A 27,626-nucleotide genomic window follows, 5' to 3' on the forward strand; every position below is an offset into this window, starting at 1 on the left:
ATTAAAACAGAAAAGAGTAAAATGGCTCGCAGAGTAAAAGTGTGAAAAGAGTAAAACTCAAGGGTAAACGTGTAAAAGGAGTAAGATGCCTTGAGGACAAACCATATTAACTCTATGGGACAAACAGCTCTATATACTAATCCGATTAGAGTTTATTTCATTAGCATTTTAATACCGGTTAGAATGTTGCATTAAAAATGTAAGCTTTTAATTAAGTTTGCTCGGACCGCCAGTAGCAAGTATCGGTAAACGTTGGCTAGCAGTACAGTTGAGCATCAAAACCGAAACTGCGAGTGCAGCGGGTGCAGCTCGGTGGCGCTGTAGTTGTTTTTCTATGACCGCGACTTGCGAACGAAACTTGTTATTACGCCGTGTCACAGAAAATCAGTTATTTTGCTCACGCTACGGCGTTTTCGACTTGTTGTGACATCGGAACAACGTCTGTGTACGTACTGCATCCATTTTCCAAAGTGTTAGCGAATCAAAATCCCGAATGCAGTCGTTGCGAAGTTGTGTTCCCACTTTGGCCATGTGACAGTAAAGTGGCCGTGCCCGGGCTCTAATTTTGCGCATCTGTGCGTCTGCGCCGACACAGAAGCGGGATTCAATATGTGGTCATGGAGGAAGTACGCTCGCTCGCGAGTGATCCTCGCGTTGCACGACTTGTGCCACGGTAGGCGGCCTATGTCGGATGTTCGAGTGCGGTTTGCGCCCAGCCCTACTGGCGAGATGCACCTGGGAAGCCTGAGGACAGCCCTCTACAATTACCTCTTTGCAAGAAAGTACGGTGGCAAGTTTCTTCTCAGGATCGAGGACACGGATCAGGTGACTCTCATTGTCCGGCACTACCCTGTGCCGGCGTTGGGCGAAAAAAACTGCCGGTGCATTCGACTTCAATGCTTTTCGCAATCGATCTGATAGTTCGTGCGTAATTGTTGATGATATTATTTATATAATGCTTATCATGAAATGCCGCACATAGTGTCACATATTGATCCTTTTCGTAGCGATCCCGTGGGCGCTGCCATGTTTGATCACGTGATGACGCGTCCATTGCTGGCCTCACTTGTCCCGTACATCTCGGGGAAGTGACAGGAGTTGCCTCTTAAGCTTGTACAAAAGTGTCATATGGTCGCGCCTTGACTACGCAGCCATAGTCTATAACTATCTACGCCTAGTGCTTTGAAGATGCTAGGTTCGGTTCACCACTTGGGTATCCGTCTTGCTACAGGCGCCTTCAGGACTAGTCCTGTTGAAAGCCTGTACATTGAGTCCAACGAGTGGTCTCTAGATCTCCAAAGGACATATTTAAGTCTCTCCTATGCTCTGAAAGTTAAATCAGACATCCAGCATCCATGTCATTCTACCATTCGCGACATGTCCACTGTCAGGCTGTTCCGTAACCGCCCAGCCAACCGGCCCCCTCTGTCTCTCCGGTTGGAAGCACTGTCAGAAAAAACAGAGGTCCCTCTTCTAGAGAATGTACTAATTGCCCCTACTGTGCTTCCACCGCCTTTCATAGAAATATCCAAACAAGCACCGGAGGCACGTATACATTCCCATTTTCTTGAACTCCAGGAGAAGTACTCCTGCACAAAATACTATACAGATGCTTCGAAGTCCTCTGCTGGCGTTTCTTACGCAGCTCTTGGAGACTCATTTTCTACATCTGGGGCACCAAATCCACACACATCTATCTTTACAGCGGAAGCATACGCTATACTCTCGGCTATTCAACACATAAGGCACACGAATGTCGCTAGGGCTGTTGTCTTCACAGTCTCATTAAGTGTAGTCAGAGCCCTAAGTAGTCTACAGAAACACAATAACTCCGTTTTTAATGAACTGTACAGTTTATTGTGCTCCGCATATATGTGCAACCAAATGATTGTCGTATGCTGGGTACCTGGCCACAAAGGTATAAAAGGCAATAAAGCTGCTGATGAAAATGCTACGTCAGTAACCTTCAGTGATACAGACGCAAACATCCCCATCCCTGTCACAGGCCTAAAGTCTTTTCTACGCCGTAAGCTGAGGAAGCATTGGCAAGGAGAGTGGGATACCCAGGTATTAAGTAAGCTACACATGATAAAACCAAAACTAGGGAACTGGATAACTAGGAAAATGGCACAATATTAGGAAGTACTTGTTTGTTGAATAGGACACACTTACAGTACTCACTTTTACCTCTTGACTGGGAGTGATCCTCCGACTTGTAGTAAGTGCGGCAATATTCTGACAGTTGTCCATGTTTTTATTCAGTGCCCTGCAATAGAAGCAGAGAGGAAAAGGTATTTCCCTTCTGCATATCGCGAAAACATACCTCTTCACCCATCATATTTTCTTAGCTATGAACCGCTTTTTAACCTGAAAACAGTCTTATAATTCTTAAATGAAGTAAACACCCTAAAAATCATTTGGCCAGGTAATTTTTAGCATGCTATTAACAGGGGCCCTTGTATTCAAAGGCTTTCTTCGAGCCCTAGTATCACTGTTATATTTGTTGCATCATACGTTTTTAACAAAACCCAATTGCCATAGCCCACATCACTAACTAGTTAGTGTCATTATTTTACCACTTACATGTTTTACGCCATTTACAGTGACAGTTTTTAGGCCCTTTTACAGCCATGTCACATCTGCCATGAGGAATTTATTGTCCACGCCATCCACAATTCATCGATAGCATTACCATTTGTCATGGCGCTCTTTGGCCATAGCTGGCCCTTGCGCCATAAAACACCACACATCATCATGAAATGGCCTATTTTCACTTCAAATGTATTTCTCCACTTCAATAAAAAGTGGTTCAGGGCCCCTTTAATAAGTGTTCTTTCCTGTATGAAAATGCCTGAAGCTCGCAAAAATCTTGTGCATCTTCTTTCAACAAGGACTTTTCGTGAAACAGCGAGCCATTACTGACAGCATAGTATCTGGAACTAATTATTATCTGGGATCATAAGGATAGACTGGAAATAGTGTAAATACTAATGCCATAGGCTATACTTTTTTCCTTTTAAGTCCGCACTGCTGTTCTATGAAAACTGATACTTTTCCTTCAGCCGATCACAGTTCATGATCAAAGGAAATAAAATTTGGGTTCTTCCACAAATCTGCATACAAGCTGTGTATGCTTTCAAGAAGCTTTATTTTTTGTACCACATGCATTGTCTTGCATGAGATAAGGATCAGTGCTTATCCATAAATATTTGCGCTATCTTCAGCAGCCCTGTTTTATTGCAGTCACGGGTAGTTCCTGGAGCAGCTGAGAGGATTGTGGACACGCTGTGCTGGGCTGGCCTCTGTCCCGATGAAGGCCCTGGTCTGGGCGGCAGTGTAGGTCCTTATGTGCAGGTGAGCCCTTGCTACATCACTGACGCTTCATGCTGCATGTTATTTGCACTGTACCTAGGCGCAACGAAAGTAGTGAGCACAGGTCTCTTTTATATTGAAATGTGGCTGTGCAAGTCAGTTGTGTGCAGTGGAGACACTACATAAGTTCTTTAGCAGTTTCCTTAAGTAAAATTGAAACTTACTAGAAAACAAAAATAACATCACATTTTCCAGATGTGCCATTGCATGCTTGTACACACAACAGACTATAGAGTACAATGCCCAGTACTGAGTCACTCAGAATACAGCATTGTATGACTTGTGAGAGTAGTGTATGATTTGTGAGAGTAGTGTATGATTTGTGAGAGTAGTGTATGATTAATACCTGTTGTATTTTCTAGTCTCAAAGGATAAACTTCTACCAAGAGTATGCCCACAGGCTTCTTGAGGTACGTGTTCTTCCTTTGTACCTTTTACTTGATAGATGAAGCAACTGATGTAAATGATAAATGCCAATAAACTGTGAATACGAATGCACACTATAACCAAAAGAACTGGCTTGGTAAAGTGTTCTGCTCTGCTCATGATTACACTGTGTGGTGTGTGAGCTATCCGTGCATTTCTGTTTTATTTTAGAAATTCAGAAAGGCATGCTTCGAGGTTTGTGTGGGGTGCCATTGCCAATTCTGCCCATCTGTCTGTGTACGTGTGCGTGCGTACGTATGCTACGTATGTGCATACATATGTTTTACATATGTTACTATCCTGCCATCTAATGAGCCATATTTTAGATTTAATGTTTTGAGGAACTTGTTTTTCACAATGAAACACTGCTTGGCCCGTAAAACAGTGAAGGTGCAGAGGTTGTGAAAGGAAACCTGTGGGTGTATTTCTCATCAGAATTATTGTCACATTGAATCATTAATCAAGCATGCTGAAACAAGAGAGCAGCAGAAATATTGTGATGCAGTGAATTTCAGTGGCCACAGTGGGACACTATGCTGAGTGTTGCAGAACACAAAAGTAATATTTTCACCGAAATATTGGCAGCAAGAAGGACAACTTCATTCTGTGAGCAAATGTAGGTACACTACAGTAGACTCCCTTTAAGGCGAACTCGAAGGGACCATGAACATTTGTTCGTCTTATCAGAAGTTCATCTTAACAGACAAACTTCATCTTACTTCAAACAGTAAATGAAGTAGACTTACAGCAGGGGAAAAATGACCTAAAAAGCATTTATTTAGCTGAACTTCATAGAAAACTGTCTTCAAGTGGTACTCTTGCTTAGTTTCATCCAGTCCATGATGGATGTTTGTCGCTTCTGTGCAAATCAGCGAGCAGCCACAAATGACGTCATCTTCTAAATCCTTGTCTGCAGCCGTTCGCATCTTCCGCTTTGGACCCGTATGATGACACGAATTCACATGCTCCCTCTGAGAAATGGCATTGGCCAGGAGAGTTTCTCCGCTTTTTTTTTTTTTTTTTACTTTTTCGTTTTGTTTTGTTTTATGGTCTTGTTTTCGCCTCTATCCACGGGCGATGTGTGCCGCAGGCCTCCAGTAGGATGCCTCGATGCGTGCGCCCCCGAGTGCGGCACATCGAGGCACCCTAGCCTCCAGTATCGGTAGCGGTGGCGATCACTCCTAATGGTTGTCTTAACCGAAGAGTACGTTTGAGGCGGTTCGTCTTAAGCGGATTTTTTTGCATTGAGTCTATGGAAATTCAAACAAACGTTCCCATGTTGTTTGTTATATGCGAGAATTCGGCTTAACCAAGTTCGTCTTAACGAGTTCACTGTATGTACATTCTAGACCTCCACATAATGTCACGGTGACATCCTTCCAGTGTACTAGCAGTTCAGACCCTTGTAATGTCAGTCAGTGCACCAAGGAATCCATGTACCGACGCAACATTCCTGTCAAAAAGACATTTTGCAGATTGACTTCTTCCACTGGTGCAGTCAGTCAGTCATAAAACTTTATTCTCGGTACTGGGAGTGATGGGTTCTGCTACCCCACCAGGGATGGCCCTCAGTCTGTGCTGAAGGCGACCTCTTGGGCTCGCGCTGTGACCCGGACTTGTACTTCCGGATCAGAGCTGGCCAGCAGGGTCTCCCACTTTTGCGAGCCTACAAGCTTCTGGAGTTCTTCGGGTGGGGGGGTCTGCGGGGCAGTTCCAAAAGATGTGTTCCATTGTTCCATTTTTGCATCATTTTATAGGAATGATTGAGCCTGTAGGTTGCCTTTTTGTCTTTGAAACTGATTTCTTTGGCTGTATCACATCTGTGCATGGAAACTTATGCAATATGCTTGCCTTATGAAAAGCTGCATAGCTGGTGCAGTTTCCACAAACTATATGTTGGTGCTTTGTATCAAGTGTGTTTGAAGGGATTTAAAAGGCAAGTACTACCGACTGACTTGGACTATCAAAATACCATTCTTGATACCTCCAAGTGCTTGTTTTGGGCTAAGAAAACACTTGGTTTATGATAAACTTGCGTCTGAAGGGTTCGCATACCTTTAGTGCAGTTCAAGTTGACTGCTTCCGAGCGTAGAGTGGTGACATTGCATACGCCGTCACTGCCCTTTACTGCCATCGGTGAGTAAAACGGCGCCCGACAGAGCGCTATGGCTTTCTGCGCAAACTGCGAATGTGTGGCCGTGGAGAAACCAAGCTAAGACAGTGTGTTGGATTCGCTGCTGCAGCTACTCTCGGTCAAGTGGTGTGGACCGGTCAGTAATCCCCCAACATTACATGGACATGGTATTCGCTGCTACTTGTAGTTTGTACGAGTTTTACAAGCCAGCAAAACAAGCGCAGCACTACGCAATAACGAAACTCCTGAAGTGCGAAAGTGCAGGCGGCTACCAGTGGAGAAAACGAAACCTCTTGACCGCTTGCGTCGTTCTCAAGGATAACATCAATCAGTCTTTTTCTAAAAGTCAAATAGAACTTGACAAGTAGCATTTTCTTTCATCTTCTAATGTAATTAAATGATCTTTTTATTACATTTGGTTGAGTACTAGTGACATGATTATAATGAGAAGTGCCTTTGTCATCGGGCTAGTACTTGAATGTCCCGGGGGAGTCTCTAATCGTGTCCTACATTTAGTTCAATTTCTCCATTACTAAAACTTTATTTGTGATAATATTGACTCCTTTGACGTTCTTGAGCATTAATCTGTCACTTTAGCTTGACTTAACATTTCCCTTTAGTGTCCCTTCGAAACATATGGAACTTGATATTAAGAAGTTCGCAGCTGGCTAAAATCAGAAAGCCTCATGTCTTAACAGCAAACATCTCTTCAGTATGGCGTGGCACTGAACTCGTTTCTGTAACACTGTCCATGCACATCCATCGTGTTTGAACAGTGCTGCATTGGTGCCTCTGAATGCATTGTGTGCACGGGTGTGATATCAAATGTATTTGAAGTCATATGATTTTCAGCTGTGGGAAAACACCATTGAGTGCCTTCATTATGTCACACACATTTCATGCCACTTTCCAAGAACTCGAGCGAAGTGGTTGTTACAATAATCTCAGTTAGTTACCTTCAATGTTAATGTGCTGGCAAATATTTAGTACCGCGGGTACTGGTTCAGTGCACACTTGCCAAAAGAAAAAATAAATGTGCGATACCTCGAAACTTGGTGAAAGCTTCTTCGAAAGCTCGATACCTCGAAAGCTTCTTTTAAGGAATTGGTTTCCTTAACCAGTCGCCCTAACCGATTCTTTCACCTGTCTAAGGACGGATCTCTTGCAAGCACCAAATGGTAGCTTCACTGGCCATTTAATTCTATTGTTGAAGTTTTAAAATTTGTGTCTGCTTTACCGATGCTCCTGTGCTCCTAGTTTCAGTGTGGTAACATTATGACTATGGCGTGGTCACTGTGATGAATATGTGTTGTAGACTGGCCATGCCTACCGGTGTTACTGCTCAGAGGCACGGCTGGAAATTCTCCGGAAGAATGCCCTACGAAATCAGGAACTGCCTCGTTATGACAACCGGTGTCGTTCGCTGGAAAAGAAGCCACCAGGACAGCAGCCCTATGTGATTCGCTTAAAGGTAGGTGTTGGGCCTTTAGTACTAATCTCTCTACATCTTTTTATTGCACTTTTATGATAACTGAGTGCTTCACTTTTAGCAAAAAGTCCTACAAGAACTTGGTGTATCAGACATTCTTTCAACTAATGGCCTACATGACTTGTAAATAGGTTAAACATGCCTCCCAGACTTCTACATCCTAAAAAAAAATCGGCGGATCCCACATGTATATGAAAATCGGCCATATAAGCGACGCTTTCTTTGATATTTGCTGAAATGTTTGCACTTCACTTCTTCACTTCTACATAGTGCAATGCTCCTTGCTCAATGCACACTCAGGCCCCAGTTTGTTCACTTCTTTTACCACACACAGCTTCTTTTGATGTAGACTTCTTCACTTCTCTCCGGCCAACTTTCTCAGTTTTCTGTTACCAACTTCACGTGTTGTCTCTTGTTCTGCATGTCTGTTTGGGCACCTACTCAGTATCCTCCATTAAAATATTAAAGGATGCTTTCTTTGCCTCTGCCCCCCCCCCCCCCCCCTACACACACACACACACACTTTTCGGCAGCTGGCTGCTGCTGTCTTGCTGATTTTGCACCTTAGCAAAGACAGCTTGACCTTAATATTTCCGTGGAGCAATATGGTGATACTATCAAATTAGTGTATGTAGATGTATTTGAGATACTTCGAAACAATTCATAATCTTATTACTTTGAAATGGCAGAATTCACCACATGCGTAAGTAACTTAAATATCCTATCTGAACCTAAATGTACTTCCGTTGCGTCTTAATTTAGTCTCTTAAAACTTGTATAGAGCAACTTTTACTCACTCTTTAAGCTGAAAATGATTTTGGTTTTTCAGTGTCGTAGTTATGAAAAAGGTTGTGAAAAAAGTTGCAGTCTCGCCCGAAAGGCGACACATTGATAGTGATAGCGAAATATTACACAACTAAGAAGTAAGGTTCATAGTTCAATCACCCGTATAAATTGCCGTGAACATTTGCTTACTAATTAACTTAACAAGCAAAGTGTCACGCGCGCAGAGGCAAACATGATCAGATCTCACTCGACGACCACTGACACTCGCTGTCACAGCGCTGGCATGATGATGAGAGATAGCAGCGGCGAGCAAATTCGCATTCTTGCTGTCTCTAGCTTTAACACGCACTAGGCACGCGAGAACACAGTGCACACGAAGCCACCAGTCATTTCGGCTCGCCTGACGTTTTCACTTACTGCTAAACACCTCCAAAATAGGGCACATAGCCGCGGCTGGGCTAGAAGAGAAGGCAGCGTACGTCACGGTGGTGTTGATACCGACAATTTGCCTGGAGTGTCCATATAATTGCTATCGCAATAAAAAGAATTGAATTCTTCTTGGTACTGAATAAGTCAGTAAATTTGATCACACATACGAGGGGGTATCAAAGAATATAAAGAAGTTTTGATAATTTGCATAATTATTAGATATGGTTGAATTAATTTTTGTCAGTATAATTATTGAAGTCTGTGTATGTAATAGTGTAATTACAATGCTAATATGTCTTTTACTTTTTTGCATGTAGTGGTAGAAGTTAAGTGTTCCTGAAGATGTAGAAGTTTGAAACTCCCACCATTATAGTTTCTACATTTGAAGGGCTATAACGCCCAGCAAATTCATGGTGAAATGAAGACTGTCTATGGGAATGATTGTCCATCAGTTTCAACTGCTGTGATGTGGAAAAGAAATTTCAAAACTTGTCGCATATCTCTCACTGATGAACTTAGTTTTGGCCAAGCTTCTTCCGATGATGCAACCACAGTGAGGAAAGAGTGATGATTTCATTCTGCAAGATCAACAAGCTATCATTCATGTGATTATGCATGAAAAATGTTTGTTATGGTAGCATGCGGAACATAATTCACTACAAACTGCATATGTCTAAGGTGTCCACACATTGAGTACCTCAACTGCTAACTCTTGTTCAGAGGCAAACACTATGGGACCTGTCAAGGCAGATGCTAACTCTTTTGAAGCACGACGAAGAGGATTCTTTCTACCTCTATGATCCAGAGGATAAAGAGAGGAGCAAAGAGTGGAAGCACTCTGATTTCCTGCCGCCCAAGAAGGCCAAGGTGCAAAGTTCTGCAAGGAAGGTCATGTTGTCAGTATTCTGGGACTGTTATGGAGTCATCCTGACAGAGCTACTCTAATAAAGGTCTGATTGTCAGGAGCACATATTACTGCTTACTATTGAACAAATTTCTACATGCTCTGAAGTAAAAACATAGGGCTGTGCTTTTCAAGATGCCTGCCTTCTTGCCGATAATGCACCCACACACTCATCTCAACTGTTGCTGTGGAAGCAAGACAATGTGGCTATGAAGTATTTCCCCATCTCACACCAAGTGACCACTTCTTGCCTCAAGAAATGAAAAATCTACTGCGAGGTCGACAATTCGATTATGCGAATGAAGTTGTTTGAGAGGTCGAACAGTGGTTTTCTATAAAATCTGAGACTTCTCCTATAAAGGCTTATGGAGGATTAAAAAAAGGCTGAGAGCAATGTGTGAATCTGACTGCTAACTATGTCGATATGCAACGACAAAGTAAAAAAAAAAAAAAAAAAACACGTTTTGCATTTATTTATTTCGTGGTGATGATCACAACTTTTTCATACCTCCTTGTATAACAGGCTTAATAATTACATATGCGTTAAGTCTTGTCATGTGAATTATTGCTATTATTTTATTTTTGGTGAAGGCATTTATTGTTTCCAAATTTTAAGAGCTGTTTTAGCCTATTTTATAACAAAACAGTTTACTTTCTCAGTTATCTACTCAAGTAATACTAAATATTCATTACTAGGTATTACTCTGTTCCAGTACTTTTATGGCTGATGCACAATATGTTCCGATTGGAATGCAGCTGACAGAAGGCAACCTGACATTTCAAGATGGCGTTCATGGACCAGTAACCCTCAATTTGGCTCAAACGGAAGGAGATCCTGTGAGTAAGGACCAAATGCCCACATCATACTGATTCTGTGTGCAGTGCTTGAAAGTCCGGAGAAAATTTAAAAAAATTCATACTGGTCTGTGACCTTGGTGAATTTATCTTCACTTGTGCTGCTTTCTTTTTGAGGTACCTGTATAACTTCCAATTTCAAATTGTATTCTGGTGAATGTCACCTTTAGCTATTATACAAATCTACCTCCATCTTGCAGATATCCAGAGAACTGATTTGGTCAGCACAACAGTGTGCTCACAGCTAAATTTGTGTATCTCGGAGATATATTATGAATCATGCACGCTTGGCATAAATAATGACTATGGAATATAAGCTGCAATACTCATTTTCTGGCTTGTCAAGAGAAATGGGCCTCCAACCTCTAGCACTCTAGCATTGCTGTCTCTTGCCGCCTGTGTAGTCTGACTACAAGAGGCACTACTTGCTCTTGGCCCAGATAACCTGGTCACCACTCGGCTTAGGACTAAGGCGAATGTAAGTCAGATTTAGTGTAACTCCAGTCAGGAGCTTGAAATGGGACTTGCTCTGGCTGTCCGTTCGACTCAGTTATGCCACAACATGTGCGGCATGCCGTCATTGTTATCATGCTGTAATCCTGCCACCATCATTTCACACATTTGGGTGTTTGCAGAGGATCGCAGGAGTTTTGCGAGCAAGGGTTGCAGGGGGACTCAGGAAAGTGACTGCTGTCACAGTAAATGAGTTCAGAACTGAAATAATCGCTGAAGTCTGCTTGTTTTTCTGTGGCTGGTGTTGCCACTTTCCGAAGATTTTGGTATTGTTTTTGTGCGGATATAAGCACAGTGGCCCATTGAATATCCCTTACAAATTGTGTCTCTTTCTTGGTTTCTGTATACCTGTGCACGCCCGACCATTTTTTTTAGTTTTTTTGGGGGGCTGTACAGTGCTACCATCTCAAATAACAGTGCAGACCAATAATTGGACCGCCTGTTCTTGCTTGTCTGGGTTGGCTGCCGAAGTACCATCACATTGTACAGGCCAGCTGCATGTGAAGCTCGATTTCATCTCAGTAGTGATGTGCAAATTGCTCACACGTCACTTCAAATGTTTACAGCTAGTCGTACTGTGCAGAGTCACACTGCAAGACTGACTGCACATAACATAGTATTACACAATACTGCCATTGCTTTGCACTTAGGGTGAAACTGCTGATTCGGTAGGGGAAAACAGAATTTTCTAGGTGAGAGGACTGTCTGAACTGCAGTTAATGAGAGTGTTCCTGATCATCAGCGTAGCCAATCTGATAAAGTTCCTGTAGTGAGACCCAAGTATGTGCCAAACTCCTACGATGTTTATTTGCCTTTTGATTGCTAAATTTGGGGAGTTCAATGTGTTCCAAGAGTAGTATGCCCTGCCAGTTTCCACTTCAGGGCTGCCACATGATACATGCCACATCACATCATGTACAAGGAGATGAGTCATGACAATAGCTTTTGGGCTGTGCTTAGTTTAAACAGCATGTTTTACATTTGCCCACCTCCGGCATGAGGATTCACACTGTGGCAAGGGCTATATTAGTATTTTGTGACTTGAAGTTAACCCTGATTGATGCCAAAACTCATCGACCTAAAATGGGTTAACGGGTGTGGCTTGTTTCAGCAAGCAAAACAAGGGAACCACAGTTCTCTTGCTTTGGGTGAACAGGGGCGGTGTTAGGAATCAATCACTTTCAGGGATGTCGCTTTCCGTGAATGCTGACTGGTTAAGCTAGAGGCGTCGGAGTGCCCGCTGCTCCCATAGAATGTCACGTTGGAAGCCACATCAAGTAAAAGTGAAAGTATATGCTAAAGGAGAGAGAGAAACAGTGACAAGAATGTTCAGTCAAGAACATGGCACCTGAACTCACCTCTGGCAATATTGGCACTAAATGCTGGGGCAAGTGCAGTTAGTGCTATTAAAGACTAAAGTATGGGTGGTATTCCTCAGCTCACAGGGCCTACATTGCGAGATGCTTGCAGTCCTCTTTGTTTGCGTCGTATGTGCTGGGTTTCATTTGGGTTCCAAATGTTGATCTTGTTTCAGGTGATCCTGAAAAGTGATGGTTTCCCAACATACCACTTAGCATGCGTTGTGGATGACCGGCTCATGAGGGTTACTGATGTGCTGCGAGGTGTCGAGTGGCAGGTCTCAACCCCCAAGCACCTGATGCTGTACAGCGCTCTCGGCTGGGAGCCACCCCGCTTCTGGCACCTGCCTCTGCTACTGAACAAGTGCATTCACTATGCTTCATCATTAGTTGGTTGCTTTTAGGAGAGCTGGTTAGCCAGGAGTAAACAATTCAGATATAATGTGGCTTTTGTGGGACAGATGCACAACCTTGTCTACATTGGTGGATGCCTTGCATGTGATTACATATTTTACTGGAAACCTATATGCGAAATCAGCAATATTGCAGCTTGCATTGAGCAGTACTTTATTATAGTGAAAATGTGGCTCACGTGCACAGAACAGAGTCTAGTAGCTTACTATTATTTATGGCCTGATGTGCTCACTCATGTGTCAAAGTTCACAGATTCAAGCACTGCAGAGAAACATAGATAAGAAGTTTTTGGTAAGCATCCTACTGTATAGCCATGAATGGCACATGCAGAGTTCAGCTGTCGAACAACGGAGAAATCAAGTGGATGTCACATGACCATATGCTTAGTCTGCTCAGTAACAGAGCAAGGATTATGCTAGATTACCCACTGCACTATGAGGTGATCTGTGCCCTTGCGACACTAGTCTCCTGCAGAGCTTTTGTGCACCTTGTATGAATGTATAAGCACCTAAGTGGAACAGACATTAAAAGTTCCACCTAAAAGTTCATTATTGTAATTTAGGACGATGCTACATGCACATGCAGCTTTTGTCCAAGGAAAGAAAAATGTGTCCATTAGTACAGTTTACTCCAGCTTGTCTAGTCAGTCTCCTGTTGCATTTGCACTGCTCAAAGGCTCTAGATAGGCAGATGGACATTCTTACTCTCTGGAATTTTCTAGTGCCAGGGGTCTACATGTATGGTGCAACATTAGAAGAATTCTGCAACACTCGTGCTCCTACTAGCTTCGTTTCTTTTGACAGAAGCTGTACACTTATCGCCACTACGAAAAGATAATTAAATGTGTGTTCAAGCAGCAATTTCTGCAAATTGGGGAGTCAGAGCTTCACTCACTGCTATTTTTATAAAGGGTGTTGCAGCTAACATGAGCCAAGATTTCAAAAAATATGTTGGCATACTATTAAATGGCATGACTGAAATTGAGGGTTCGACGGAAGCCCGTCTGGTCGGGATGAAGCATGAAGCAACAAAACGACAGACACCGACCAAAATAAAAGCTAAAAAAAATAATAAAAACTGAGTAAAAGACGTTTCGGCTTTGCTACGGAAGCCTTGTTCACAACAAGGCTTCCATAGCGAAGCCGAAACGTCTTTTACTCAGTTTTTATTATTTTTTTTCAGCTTTTATTTTGGTCGGTGTCTGTCATTTTGTTGCTTCAAATGGCATGACTGAAAGCCTTTTACTTCAGCACGACAACAAAGAAATCACTAGCCTTAAACACAAATCTGGTGTTCCCTTTCATGTTGGTGCTTTCTGTAGCTGCCAATTTTGCTGTAACTAAAAAAAGGAAGGTGCTTTTTACTTAAAAAAAAAAAACGGTGAGTTGTAACAGACCATGTGCAAAATTCATGAGTGAGTAAGATGTGTGATGGTGCAAATTGGTGTCGCTGTTCCTGTCACCTTTCCTTCCGAGTACCTAGCAAGTTTCGCTCGACTTTGATTGCGCTGGGAGTGCGATGATTGCCACCTTGATGTGTGGGAAAGCCTGCTTACAGAATTTTGCATCCTTGAATGTGTTGTGAAACTGTGGCACAGCTGTGCTGTAGCTCAGCTTTGCTGTTAGTCGGGTGTTAGCAAGCACCCTTTCATGCAGACGAAGCAACTGTACATGCATAGTTTTACCAAGGTACTTAACTGGAAATGCATGTACGGAAGATGCACCTTCCTTTTAAATTTGTGCATCTCGCCATTCTCTTGCAGTTTGCTTGCAGTATTATGCCAGGTCATTCCACGTTAATGTGTGAAAATGTTGGAGCAATATTTGAGCGAGAAGACGGTGAAAAGTGAGTCGAGAAAGACAAGGCAACTCGAAAAACCACAAATTTTGGCCTCAGCATCCACCATTTGAAACGAACGTACTGGTCTGTGGTTTTGTGCTGTGTTAAAAAGTGCGAGCAGCCTTTCTTGCAGGTGAAATCATTCCAGCTGATGTTGCGCAGGGATGGCACCAAGCTTTCCAAGCGTCGGGACGACATCCGTGTGGAAAAACTGAGAGTGAGTTGTTCTACCTTGCACTTTTGCCAGGTAACATGAAGAGCCCTCTGTTTTCTTCGAAATGCTTGTTCATTTGTAGGAGCTGTTCAGGTTTCTCTTGTAGCTTGGACAGTGCTACTGTCATGTCAAATGGATTTTGTAACTTGTGAAATGTTAAAAACTGACCAACCCAACAACTATGATCGATAGCTCATGAATAATGCATTACGCAAGTCACTTTTGCAGTATCTGCATGAAATGAGCTGCCATGCTTATAATTTCACTTCCACATTATGCCGCATGGCAGCCAATGGAAAAGCAAAGCGGGGAACTCAGCTGAGTTTGCTTCCTTTGGCTCAGAATTTGTTTACTGCCACAGCAGCATTCCTTCATAGTGGAGGCTGCCATCTTGTTTGCATACTTGCTTTCTTTTTCAAATAATCATGCATATCCACTACATGGGAATGGCCAAGAAGCCAGAAGTTATAGGGTGTTTGGGAGAGGAGGGGGGGGGGGGGCGGTGCGGCAGTGGAAGAATAATGTACTCATAATGTACTGAGCACACAGAGAAAAAGGGTTTCACTTAAGGATGACTTAAAAAATGTTTGGTCTAAAACATTGTTCTCATTTGCCAACTTGAAGAAGTGTCCAAGGGGCACTCTCTTGTAAGGTTTATTTAAATAAGGTGCAGTAGTATATGTGCTACAGGCATTTGGAAGTAATTGAAAAATTTTCCTTTTTATGCTGCCCTGCAACTCATCTCAGTGCTCATCTTATCACCTCAGAATGTACTTAATTAGGGCAGCTTCCGCAGGGGCTCGGGTAGGTGTGAGTACATGTTAAAGCCTTGAATTATGATGACACACTTTCTTAATCTTATGCAATGAATTTACATCCCTGCTCACAATCGGTCTGCATGCTCTGTCTTTGCCAGCTGTGGTAACTGCCACAATGTTTGTTGTAACTACTGACAGACTGTTTCCACCGAGGGATCGCAGAGAACTTCCAGTGACATAGCTGTATATGTGCACTCCTGCCAGAGTCAGCCTGCAGGATTTTGCTCTAATGTGTGGGTTCAATGTAATATGGATATCTGGTGTTGGGCTGAAGTGATTATGTCTACATGTGCTCTTTATGTTTCACCTGTTCACTTTTCTTGTTTTCGAAAGTTCGCCCAATGGCCTAAACTATTAAATATACAAATGTAGGCCGCTTTCGGCGATGAAAATCAATAGTGCTCGATGGTTGGTCCCATAGAGCCAAGAATCATAGTCTGGTGGTCTCGTGGGATGAAGGCCCACTGTTCGCAGGTACTTAAAATGTTCAAACCTGTTTAGGGACCATTCTATGAGGACAGAAACATTAAACCCATGCTGCTTTCACTACAGGAGCAAGGCTTCTCACCTGAAGCTGTGCTCAACCTACTGGTGTTGGCAGGAGGTGGGTTTGGCAAGCAGTACAAGGATCAGTTCCTTCGGCTCTCTGAAATGGTTGACCAGGTAGACTGCACGTTTTCTCCTATTTTGCCCCTTTGTCTGTTGCATCCATTAGTTCCAAGGCTGCCCATTTTCGTGGTAGTTCTTGCATTGAGTTCCTCTTCGTGAACATTGCAAATTAGTCGCATTTTTAGGTCCGACCTCATTCAGGTTACACAAAGCAGGGGTTCAATGACTGCGGCATTCTGCTGCTAAACATGAGAGGCTGTGGGTCCAATTCCTGGCCGTGGCAGCCACTCTCCAATGTGAAGGGAATGCAAAAATACTCGTGCACCTAGATCTCCACTGTACATGCTCCTGGCATGGCTATGTAGATTCCTGGGAATTTTTCAAATCTAAAGTAAAGCAGAGACATAAAAGAGGACTGCAGGACATATGCCCTCTTTCATCTACTTTTATGCTATTATGGGTTCTCTCTAATGTCCTTGTCTTTACAATGATTATGTGCTAGGCTTGCTGTATAATGGACTGTTTTTCTTCTCTGTGCAGTTACACTTGGCATCCTTTGTCATTATTGTTTTGCCCTTGAATTCAATACATGTACATACCAAGATGTTGTTTAATATAGGATCAGGTACAGTGGGCCACTAGTTTTATTATATTTTATAGGGGTGTGCGAATATTCAAAACTTTGAATATTCAATTCAAATCGGTTAGTATTCTATTAGATTCAAAAGGCACTTTTATCATTCGAAATATTCGAACCCCCCCAAAATTGCCATTGTCAGTTGTTTAAGTCAGCTTTGGCGTGGTACAGTTAAACCTGCTTATAACGAACCTCCATATAACGAATTCCTGGATATAACGAAGTTTTTCGATTCCCCGCCGTTACTCCATAGAAGCACATGTATTTGAGACCTCTACGTAATGAAGTGGCAGCGGGAGACCCCCTCGATATAACGAATTTTCCCCTCCGACCACCTAGAGATTTCGCCCCAAATTTTGTCATTTTTGCGCGAGCAGCAACCGGAAGCACCTTCTCCGCCGCGATGGAATGCGAAGCGAGCGCACGTGTGCGTGCGTGCGTGTGCGAGGCGGCCCTGCATCCCTCGACCCCGGCGATCTTGCCGCCGCGGGCATGACCTTTCCCCCTCCCTTCATTCAAATCTGATCCTGCCGCTTGCTGCAGCTGGCCTAGCCCGCCAAGCCGGCACTCTCTCCTTTTCCAGCTGATGTTGCCGACGCGCTGGTACACGCTGTGGCACATCAGACTCGATGAGCGCGGACAAGCCCTGTCAAACGCTTGGGGCGTGTGGAAGCGCCGCTGCAGAAGCGACCGAAGTGACCTTCGTGCTGTTGTCTATCGCTTCAACGCAAACTGAGCGCCGAGAACACACAGCATGCAGAAAGCTACGAGCCGCCTACGCACCTACACTGCTAGACTCTGCCCCAACGCAGATCGCTTTCAAGATACGGCCTGCGCGACCGCGCGCCGCCACGCTATCCCTCCCCCTCGCTCCCTCGCCGCTGCCTCGAGCGCAACGGAAGAAGGCGTGCTTCCTCCCTGCTTTTCTTGCGCGCGCGAGATTTAGACGCGGTCGTCGGCTCCCCTCCCACGTTTTCACTCGCACATACAGCATACGGCGCGCGGCGACTGCGTTATCGCCCTTGGACTTTAGGATACGGCCACGCTAGCGGCAAAAACACGCTGCAAAAACGTGCGTCAGAAACGCGCGGCAAAAGCGGCAGGAATCGGGGGTCTTGTGGCGTGCCGTGAGATGAAGAACCAATCAAGAGCGACGAGAGTGACGTCACGGAGCCATCACAACCGGAACGCCGGTCCGCGCCGGGTTTTCAATCGACGATCGTCGTCTCTCGCATGAAACAACGAGCGCTCGCGGTGTTGCTCGCCCGTTCGGAGAGCGCGGGAGATGTTATCGCGCTGCCGCGCGGCGAGACGCGCATGCCACGGTGGCCTCGCGACAAGGCGCTGACGCGCTGCAATTTGCTGCTCGCTGCATGACGCATTGAGTTCTATGGGAGCTGTCCGGGACCGGTCGAAAACGACGTAACAGCCGGGAAAACGCAGCCCCCGGGAACGTAACAGCGAGGTTCTACTGTAACAGTATACGACGCTACGACGCCATCGGGACGCTCGCTCTTCGTTTCCGATGCCTTGCGCTTGTGCGAAACGACACGCGTCCACACATCCGGTACCTGGTGTGACATTCCGAGGATGAGTGCTTCGACGAAAACGGAAAACGGGTGCGCGTTACAATTGAGGGCGCGTTAAATCGAGTAAATACGGTAAACGTTGATTTTTCGAATTTTCGTGCCCAAGCTGCATATAACGAAATCCTCTTTATAACGAAGTTTTTCGGGAATTTGTCAATTTCGTTATATCCAGGTTTAACTGTACAACTGTGTTATGCCGCAAAGCATACAGACTGTATTGTGGTGAAGCATATTTGCTGGGCAATGAAGCATATGAAAAGTAAGAAGTGTGCACTATTAAGGGGCCTCTGCTGGTGCATATGGCTACCTGAAACTATCAGCTCAAGTACAGCAACCATACTGCGCTGCCTCTACATGGATACGGACAACACCAGCTGCCTGATGGAAACACCTGTGTGTGGTACTAATCTGGCTAAGTGCCTAGAAACACTGTTTTCAAACTACAAATTTGACCAAGTAGCAAGCTTAGCAATGTTTTTAGACCCTCATTCTCAAGTAGCTGAGTACCACCAGGATGCTTCAGTGGCAAACTGGATTAAAAACCTGACTTCAGAAGTGGCAAAGAAAAGTTTGACGCCAAGGAACCTAGATTGTCCTCAACAAAGAAAGCTTCTGTTCAACAGGCTCCTTCCACGTCAGCACTATCGAAAGAACTTGATAAGCTCATCAACCAGCAGGAATATTCACTTTCTTATGACAGCAATTTTCACTGTCACAAGCACGGTTGAAAGATATGTGCATGATGAGATTTTGGACTAAATAGAAGATCCATCTGTGTGGTGGTGTAAGCATCGTGCCCTCTGTTTGCTCGACTTGTGAAGAGATACCTGCTGATACCAGACACTAGTGTGTACAGTGAGCAGCTCTTTGCGGTGTCTGAAGAAATTGTGACATGCAGGAGGGCGTCGCTGCTCCCCGAACATGTCAAGCAGCTATCCTTCCTTCATGACAATGTTAAATAACTGCAGTTGTGTTACTGTCAAGCAAAAGTATTGTACTAGCGAATTTGGTTGACCACAAAGCATAATTTTCGTGTACGTTAATTGCTGCACGACCGCGCAATAAAATAAATAATAAACTTTATTTTTTTTTCATACCTCTGGTTGATGAAAAAAATTGTATTTTTGCAAAACGAATAGTATTTGTATTAAAAAAATATTTTATTCGATTCACACTTGGTTTTCATTATTCAAATTCACTTTGAAATTGAAAATTTGATATTTGCACACCCCTAATATTCTAGTGTGCAAACCATAGTGCAACACACAAATCATAATAGTGACAACATTTATAGCAGGCATGACATTTGGCTCTTGTCTTGTCATATGCCTGGCTCTGAGAAAGTTAGGTATGTGAAAACAAAGCCTCTAGAGTAACATAGGTACACATTCTGTGGGAGCACACCGTGAAGTATGTACTACAACCAAATGAAATCTCCAGCAGCACCAGTTTTTGCTTGTTCACTGTTTTCTTTCACTGTGTCTACAACACACCGTGATAGGTTAACCATGTCTACTGCATTCTTGGACATAGTCATTCTTTTTAATGATACTTGAAAAACTCAGCCTTTCAAGGTGAGGCTAACTTCTACAGTATGTTTAGGTATTGTGTATGTGCTGTATGTCCCTGTTACTTACGCAAGCTCTACAGCTGTGACTATTCTTATGCAGTCAGACATCGATTTAACAAGGTTGCATTTGCAGTTCAAAACTTTAGTTGTATACTTGCAGCTGAAATTATTCCCGCACCGTCGGAATTTTCAGTCTGTGTAGCTGCATGAGTTATTTTAGTGCAACAGAAGTCAGCCCACTGCCGTGAAAGTTAGAGGGTTCTGTCGTTTATACTGCAACAAGATGCCTGTTGTCATTGGTGCTATCAGTACAATTTTCAACAATCAGTAGGGCTTATACATGATATAGAAAAAGGTTAAGGGGGGTGGGGGGATTTACGCACAATCTTATGCATTTATGTGTGCCACATCTCTCCACTCTATGCAGTTTTCACCTGACGACTTGAAGGCAGGCTCCTGTCGTCTGGACACTGACCGGCTTCAGTCCTTGAACAAGCTGCACCTGCATTCGTGCCTTGGCTCAGAGGATGGTACGCGGATGCTTGCCAGGCAGTTGCAACAGCTTCTTGCTGAGCAGGAAAGCTCTGCAGTTAGCACGTCCTTTTCTGAGCACGACATCATCCATGTTCTGCACCAAACCAAGGTACCTCCTAGCTTTTCTTGAGCCTCGGGCTAAGCTTGGACTAGGTGGCAGAGCAGACTTTGTGAGAGCGCACACACGTGTGGCTTGGGCTCCACGCAGCACCACATGCAGAGAATACTGTAGGCACACTGCATGGGCATCAAGGGTGCCGTGGGCTCTGCTAATACCAGGTCATCTCCTATTTTGTTAAATGGTGCTACAATTTGGTGCAAATAAAAATATGCTCACACACACATGAAGAGCAATTCTCATTTGATTTTTGCACCTATGCAGTATATCAACGGTATCTTTAGCGGTGGTCGCACGTGGCCCTTATTGAAGTGTAAGCCATGCGTTCATAAGTTTATTATGCTATGTAAATAAAGACAGCACAATATTGTGTGCCTTGGCTTGCTTGTACACGCAATGTGTATCAGTGAAGAATGCTGGGAGATTTGAAAATTTATGAAATCCTGAAGAGGTGAAAAAGTATGAAGGAGTAATCGTATAGACTGGACAGGATTCCAATAGCTTTCAGAGCACAAAGAAAGCAAACTCCTATTGCCCAACACTTTTGCAGCTTCTTGTCTGCAATCGGCAATTGGTCTTTTATAAGTGACGAGGGGCTTTAAGCTAGCGCGGCCCCCCTCATTTAAGGGACACTAAAGAGCAATGCCAAATCAGTTTGTACAGATTCTTTTATCTTCAATAATGTCATGATAATAGGTTGGTTATTAGAACAGAAAATGAAGGTGGGTATAGGAGGCTTTTCAGCTTTCATTAAGTGCTCTCTTCTCTGAAACTTGTAAATGATTAAGTTTAATAGAACTTGCAGGTTCTTTCCTGTGTTGGCCACTTGTCATAGGGTAGTTTATGCAGTAGCCAAATCACACAGTATTGTGATGGTAGCTACTGACCAGTATAAACAGACCTCAATTATTTTGTTAGGGGTGGCTTTGAACAACCGCTGAGGCTGCCCATGTAGCGCTGTTTTGTAGAGCCTCTGTGTCCATGTGTTCTAGCTTAGCATCTGCTCATTGTCTATAGGAGCGGATTGACAGCTTGCACGATCTGCTTACTCCGGATATGGCATTCATCTGGTCCGATCCAGTTCTAAGTGGCCAAGACCAGCAGAAACCTGAAGTTGGTAAGTGCACCTCATTGCTTTCTTAGGCTTTTTTTTTTTGGCAGCCCTTTTGCACACATGTCCATCTTTTGTTTTGTTGTTCACAATAGCTTGTGTTTTCAGAGTGCTAATTTTTTCGAGTTGTGTTTATCTTAGAGTGATATGACGTCACTTTTTTTTGCATCAGAAGCTGAGATGAGTGTTGTTTTGCTTGACAGCTGAGGGTTCGAGCCACACGGAAGCACGGAAGCAGAAGAAAATACGCTAGCAACAGTTGATCTGGTTGGCAGAAATGTCATGCAGAAATGTTACCTTTGTAGTGATTTTGACTGCCTATCACACTGTGATGATGTCTTCTTGGTTTCCTAGCTCTCGTTAAAATGTCATTCTTCTGCCTCACTGATTACCCTAACAACTGAATAATGTGGATGGATGAACAGCACAATTATGCTTTGATGACACAACCATGTTTTTTGTTGTTGTTTATTAGATTTTGGGATGCCATCAAAAGCACGACCCATTTATGTAAACGGGTCGTGTAAAACTAATTTAGCTGAATTTATTGTTTGGATTTAGTGACTGCATATTAGCCAGTTGATAAAGGAAGCACCGCAAATTTGTTCTTAAGGCCATGGTTCTGAACTGGGTACAACAGCCTAACATTGGCAGCCTTAACTTGCTCATTTATTTCTGTTGTCAGCCACTAGTCATCATGAACTGCATGTGCGAAGTAAAGAACCGTGCAACAAGCAGAGTTCTGTACTGTCTTAAATGTCATACTAAACTTTTGCTGTGCTTATGGTCAGATGACGAGCCGCACCATATGTACTTTTTGCACATATTTTCCCAAGGCACATAATAAGTAATGTTACTGAATGTGCGAACAACATTTTGTTCTCCCTCCTTCGACAGTTGCAGCAGTTAGCCACTTGTGCAGCCAGTTGAAAAGCTTCAACAGCAGCCAGTACAATAATGATTCCTTGAGCCAACTGCTGAGATCGGTGGCTTCAGAAGCTGGGCTCAAGTACAGTGACTTCATGCGGCATTTGCGTGTGCTGCTTAGCGGACTCAAGGTAAGCTATTGACGTGTAGCAGAAGCGCCATTGGCATGTCTGGCAGCCAGACAAATCATGTCAACAATAGAGAGCCATTTCACACTTAGCATGCTCCTGAAGCAAATAAGAAAGCCTCTTTCAGCACACCTTCAGGGCGCCTTCAAGGCACACCTTCAGGGACAGCTGTCGCGTACAGCATAAACAGCATGACACGGGGTGTGCGCTGGCACGTGCACCGCTGCGATATCAGATGCCTTGACGGCATCACTTTCGTTTTCGCGCAATTGTTTATGCGGCAACTTGTGCATTACGCCTGTTTCAATGATTTGAAATGACCATCCATGTCTTTCCACCTTGGGAACGGCCGCTCAAGCGTTCCTGTCGAACCGGCCCAAGTCGACGAGAACGCTGCACCCATGCCTTGCCGCCACGCTTTGTTTCGAAGGGTCGGTGGTTACTACAGTCGAACCCGGATATATTGAATCTGAAGAGGATCACAAAAAAGTTCTCTCTCTCTCTATATATATATATATACATATACATATATATACACGTTCCAGTTAATTTTGTGCTTCAATGTATAAAGTGACGTTTTGATAAGAAACCAACTGGAACGCCAATGCATTTCTCCGCAAAGTTTGGGAATTAATATCTCGAAACTGGTGTCATCCCGAGAATTCATTCCAAGTGGATCCGCCTTGCGAACTCCACGGCTACAATTTGTAAATTGCAATATGGACCATCAGGTAATTAGTTAAAAACTTAATTAGTGAATTTTTGTTAATTATTCGATTATGCATTTGAATTTCTTGTGCAAGTAATGTCCGCCTCTTCGAGTAGACCAGCTCATGAACTAGAATTGTGCTATCTGCTACAGGCAACCTTTAAGAATTTTTGAAAGTGTTCGCTGAAACACCTTGTATAATGTGTGTGTGCATACATCATTCAGATACGTTAGTAAAGTATACATGGGCGGTACAGGCATGATGAAGTCATGAACATAAGTAGTGTGAGATGCAAACATGTGTAGATAGAGGAATAAAAATTATGCTTAAGAATGCAGATGATTATTTTGAGCATCAAAAAAATTATTTTCGGAAGCTGATAGTAGCAATGTTCCTGGGAATACCATTCCATTCAGTTGCTGCTCTCTAAAAAAATGATGCTTTAAATGTCTTCGTATGGACCGGTGGATGGACAGTTTGGTTGAGATGACCAATGCGTTTAGATATGCCTGACGGGGCTGAGATGTAAGGCGTGAGATTAAGTGATGAATAGTAGAACTTGTGGAAGAGTGCCAGACCAGTAATGCGGCGATGGGAAAGAGACTGGAGATCAGACCATGCTTTTAGCGACTTAGTGTTGAAGACTTACAATCAACATAATGCAGATCATAAGTGTTCATGTGTGTGCAGACACAAAATGTCACTAATTCAAAGTATCTCGGCCATTGCCGTCTCGCAGCAAGGGCCAGGCGTAGCCGAAATGATGCTGCTCCTGGGGAAAGAGCGAACATTACACCGCCTGCAGCGAGTTCCAGGCACTACTAACAATGCCAGTTTTGGGGCTGTCAAGGAAGCCTAATCAGGAGCGTCTGTTATACCAAGTGAGGTGTTACCAGCACAACTTGCTTTCGGCTTGTTGCCAGCTCGGAGAACGCCGTCCAACTTCCCTTGCCACCTTGATGCCAGCTGTAGTTGCTGTTGTCACATCAGCAGCTGTTTGAGTGTGTGGTAAACAAGCTGAGTCATGATTTTGTCCCCAGTAGAGTCGAGACCAAGTGGAAGATCTGGATGCCACAGGTACCATGAAAAGAATGAATTTCTTCACAGCCAAGAGATACTTTGTGAAACTGAATGGTGCTGTGCACACACATGTGCACAACTGCTACTCTCCAGCAGTTCATGCAGTTCATGCAGCACACATTAGGCACAAGGAGGTCAATTTCTTTTTTGTTTATGGCTACTGTAGTATCCAGACTTATGTGCCCGACAGTGCCCGAGTTCTAGCCTCTGTGTGCTATGAAGGTTTTTCAGATGTGGTCTTACAGGGAAATTCCTCCTCTTAGGTCCTGCCCTGTTATTTTTCAAAATGTATTTTATAAAAAGGGCCTGAGGAAGATTGTGAGCAGCTCAGCACTATAAGCATCCAGTGTACATGGAGTGGTCAAGTATTAAATAGTAGGGTGCCAATAACTTGGTCCTTGGTCCAGTCTGAACAATGACCACTTGGCTACAGCTTTGTGCATACATAGGAGTCCCTCATCCAACCTCCCTATGCACACCCCCTCACCCTTCCACCATTTCTCAATGCAATGAAGTACAGTTAAACGTAGGTACTATAACTAAGTCACTAAAATTGGCAGTTTGCTTCGTTATATCAAAATTTTGTTCTATTGATATTCGACCTGTTGTGCAAATAAGTACGGTTACTTCTGGATTTTTCTAACTCAGAAGGGGCATGAAAATTTTTTGCATTATCGCGCAATCAGAAATAGCAAGCTTGAATGTGAAAAAAAATAAAATTTTGTTGAATTTGAGAGTCGGCGTCGAAAGATACGGTTTCATGAGGTGTCGACGATATGACATCAAGTAACAGTGTTTGACTACGGTGGGACAGAGCTATCATGAAAAGCGCCGGCAGCGGGGAGCGAATGTTTCATCTGTTTCTCACTTGAAAACCCCTGCAAAACACGAGATTACAGAACCTGTAGTACTAAGTGTGCGGGAAAACGGTGCACACAATGCCACACCATCTTGGCATCCCTAATCTTTGCACACCAGCAGATTACCTCTAAAGAGCCCGCAGGCTGCTTATGCACTCAGCCGTGCATAGCCACGACCACGCTAGAAAAGGAGACACACGCCGACCTGCCCCCACTCCCTTCCCCACTTACGTGTGCTTGATCACTTTACTGCGAGCTCGCTCCGCTCCCCCTCTTTCCTCTTGCTTGCACGGTTAGGCAGCGTTCATCAAACCACCATCTTCTCAGCTAACCCTCGCATGCTTTCACTTGCATCCAAAGCACCTGACTTTGCTTTGTACCGCCAATGTAAAGATATCGTCAACATGGCATTACGTTACACTGTAACGGCATGAAACCGTATCTTTCGTCGCCGACTCTCAAATTCAACGAAATGATATATCCTTTTTTTTTTTCTTTCAATTCAAGTTCGCTTATTTCGATTGCCTGCCCAATCATTTGGAAATGTTTCAGCCCCTTCTGTGTAGGAAAAAAATCATTGGTGACTTTACTTATTAATAAGCATAAAAGGTTGACTTTCAATGTAACAAAATTTCAATATAATGAAGCAAATTACTGATTTTACAGACTACTGTTATATTGAGGTTCAACTCTAGAAATCAAATGCGCACTCTATTTTTTACCGACAAGAGTGTAGCATGCCTCTGATTCTGGCAATCTGAAAAAAGATGAAACCACCATACTCTACCTTATTGAGTCTAAATTTATTGACACCTAATGTCCATCGTCGTCAATCTGTTGTCCTCCATGCAGTCCATTGTGCATTTGATATTCTGCATTTATCAAATGACTCTGCAACAATCATAGATGGGATGGTGGCCCACGCTTAGACTAAACGCATTGCTAGTTCTTCTTGCGATGCATTCATTTCCCCGAAATGCTAAAAACGTGCTGTGGTTTGTTGCCACTAGCTCAACGTATAAAGTAAACTGTCCTAAATTAGCTTTTGTAATCAAAGACTGAAAGTGGCACATCATCATTTTCATGCAGCATGTTCTGCTGCCATTTTGTGGTGGCAATGGCCATGACATTGACTGTCTAGGCTGACTCTGACAGTAGGCTGTTGTTTTAGTTTCATATCCAGTTGCACTGTGCAGGCAATTTTTTTGACCAATCTTCGTGGAAAAAAAAAAGGCACACATTACAAATGGTAATCATTACTGTAATCATTCAGTAATCAGTAATGAATGTTAATCATTGCAGTTATCATTCATTGTGAGCTATCGTTCTTGCTTGAAAATCTTCTTAGCGCAGGTCAAGAACAGTCATTTTTGGCATGAAAAAAATTTTTTATGTCGATTTTACGTACTCACTGTCCCCTAGCGCCAGCAAGACAGCCACTGCCGCCACTGCAGAGGATAGGTCTTGTGCTTACATGTTCTCTTTAACTTTGTGCCAGCCCGTATATGACATAGTGATGAACTCAGCAATGACCTCAGTCATGACATTGTCGTCGTCATTTCTCATGACTTGTGCTGTTTACTTCTTGTACATAAACTTGGTTATAGCAAAATGTAGAAATAAAATAGAACTTTTCATGTTGCCTGGCAACGTTTTTGGTGTGTCTGGTTTCTTATGAGCAGCATTGGTTTCCATAAATATGAAGAATAACAAATTGTGATGATTTACTATGTGACATACAAACACAAAATGTACAGGTGGCAGTTGAGAAATTTTTCAGTGTATATAGTATTTTGATTAAATTGACTACTGATTACTCCTGCACATTTTTCTGCCTACCAGCACATTATGTTGGTATTATGTATTGACCTTTAATATGCACTAAATTTTGTTTGTTTGTATACATTGTTCCCACTCTTGCTTGCACAGTGCAAAGTAGCCTGCAATATTTCTTAAATAAGTGAAATAAATAGAGTGAGCATGTCTTTTCAGTGATGAAAAGGCAGAAGTTGACTCCACCTATATTTTATTAATATGTATAAACTGTCACTCCAAGCTGGAAAGCAAATTTTGAGCTGGCTGCTTTCAATTGTTTCATAGCATGGCTCATCATTATTGTGCATGCATAATTTTTTTTTGCGCAGTGCATTTTATATCACTAGACTAGTACGCAGCTGTTAGCATTTGCCTTCTGAGATGCCC

General features: G+C 43.4%; 1 protein-coding gene across 1 annotated transcript; it reads left to right on the forward strand.

Moving 5' to 3' along the window:
• The first annotated feature begins 332 nt into the window (after positions 1 to 332).
• Positions 333 to 27,074, forward strand: LOC119441991 (probable glutamate--tRNA ligase, mitochondrial). The gene is made up of 12 exons (XM_037706680.2): positions 333 to 825; positions 3,244 to 3,354; positions 3,735 to 3,782; positions 7,248 to 7,403; positions 10,297 to 10,377; positions 12,443 to 12,630; positions 14,682 to 14,736; positions 16,104 to 16,214; positions 20,384 to 20,599; positions 21,626 to 21,725; positions 22,617 to 22,777; positions 24,224 to 27,074. Exons 1-12 carry the CDS (start codon positions 610 to 612, stop codon positions 24,341 to 24,343), a joined length of 1,563 nt encoding a protein of 520 aa, XP_037562608.1. The 5' UTR covers positions 333 to 609; the 3' UTR covers positions 24,344 to 27,074.
• The last annotated feature ends 552 nt before the right edge of the window (positions 27,075 to 27,626 follow it).

Source organism: Dermacentor silvarum, chromosome 2 (genome assembly GCF_013339745.2).
Source record: "Dermacentor silvarum isolate Dsil-2018 chromosome 2, BIME_Dsil_1.4, whole genome shotgun sequence".
Classification (NCBI taxonomy): Eukaryota; Metazoa; Arthropoda; class Arachnida; order Ixodida; family Ixodidae; genus Dermacentor; species Dermacentor silvarum.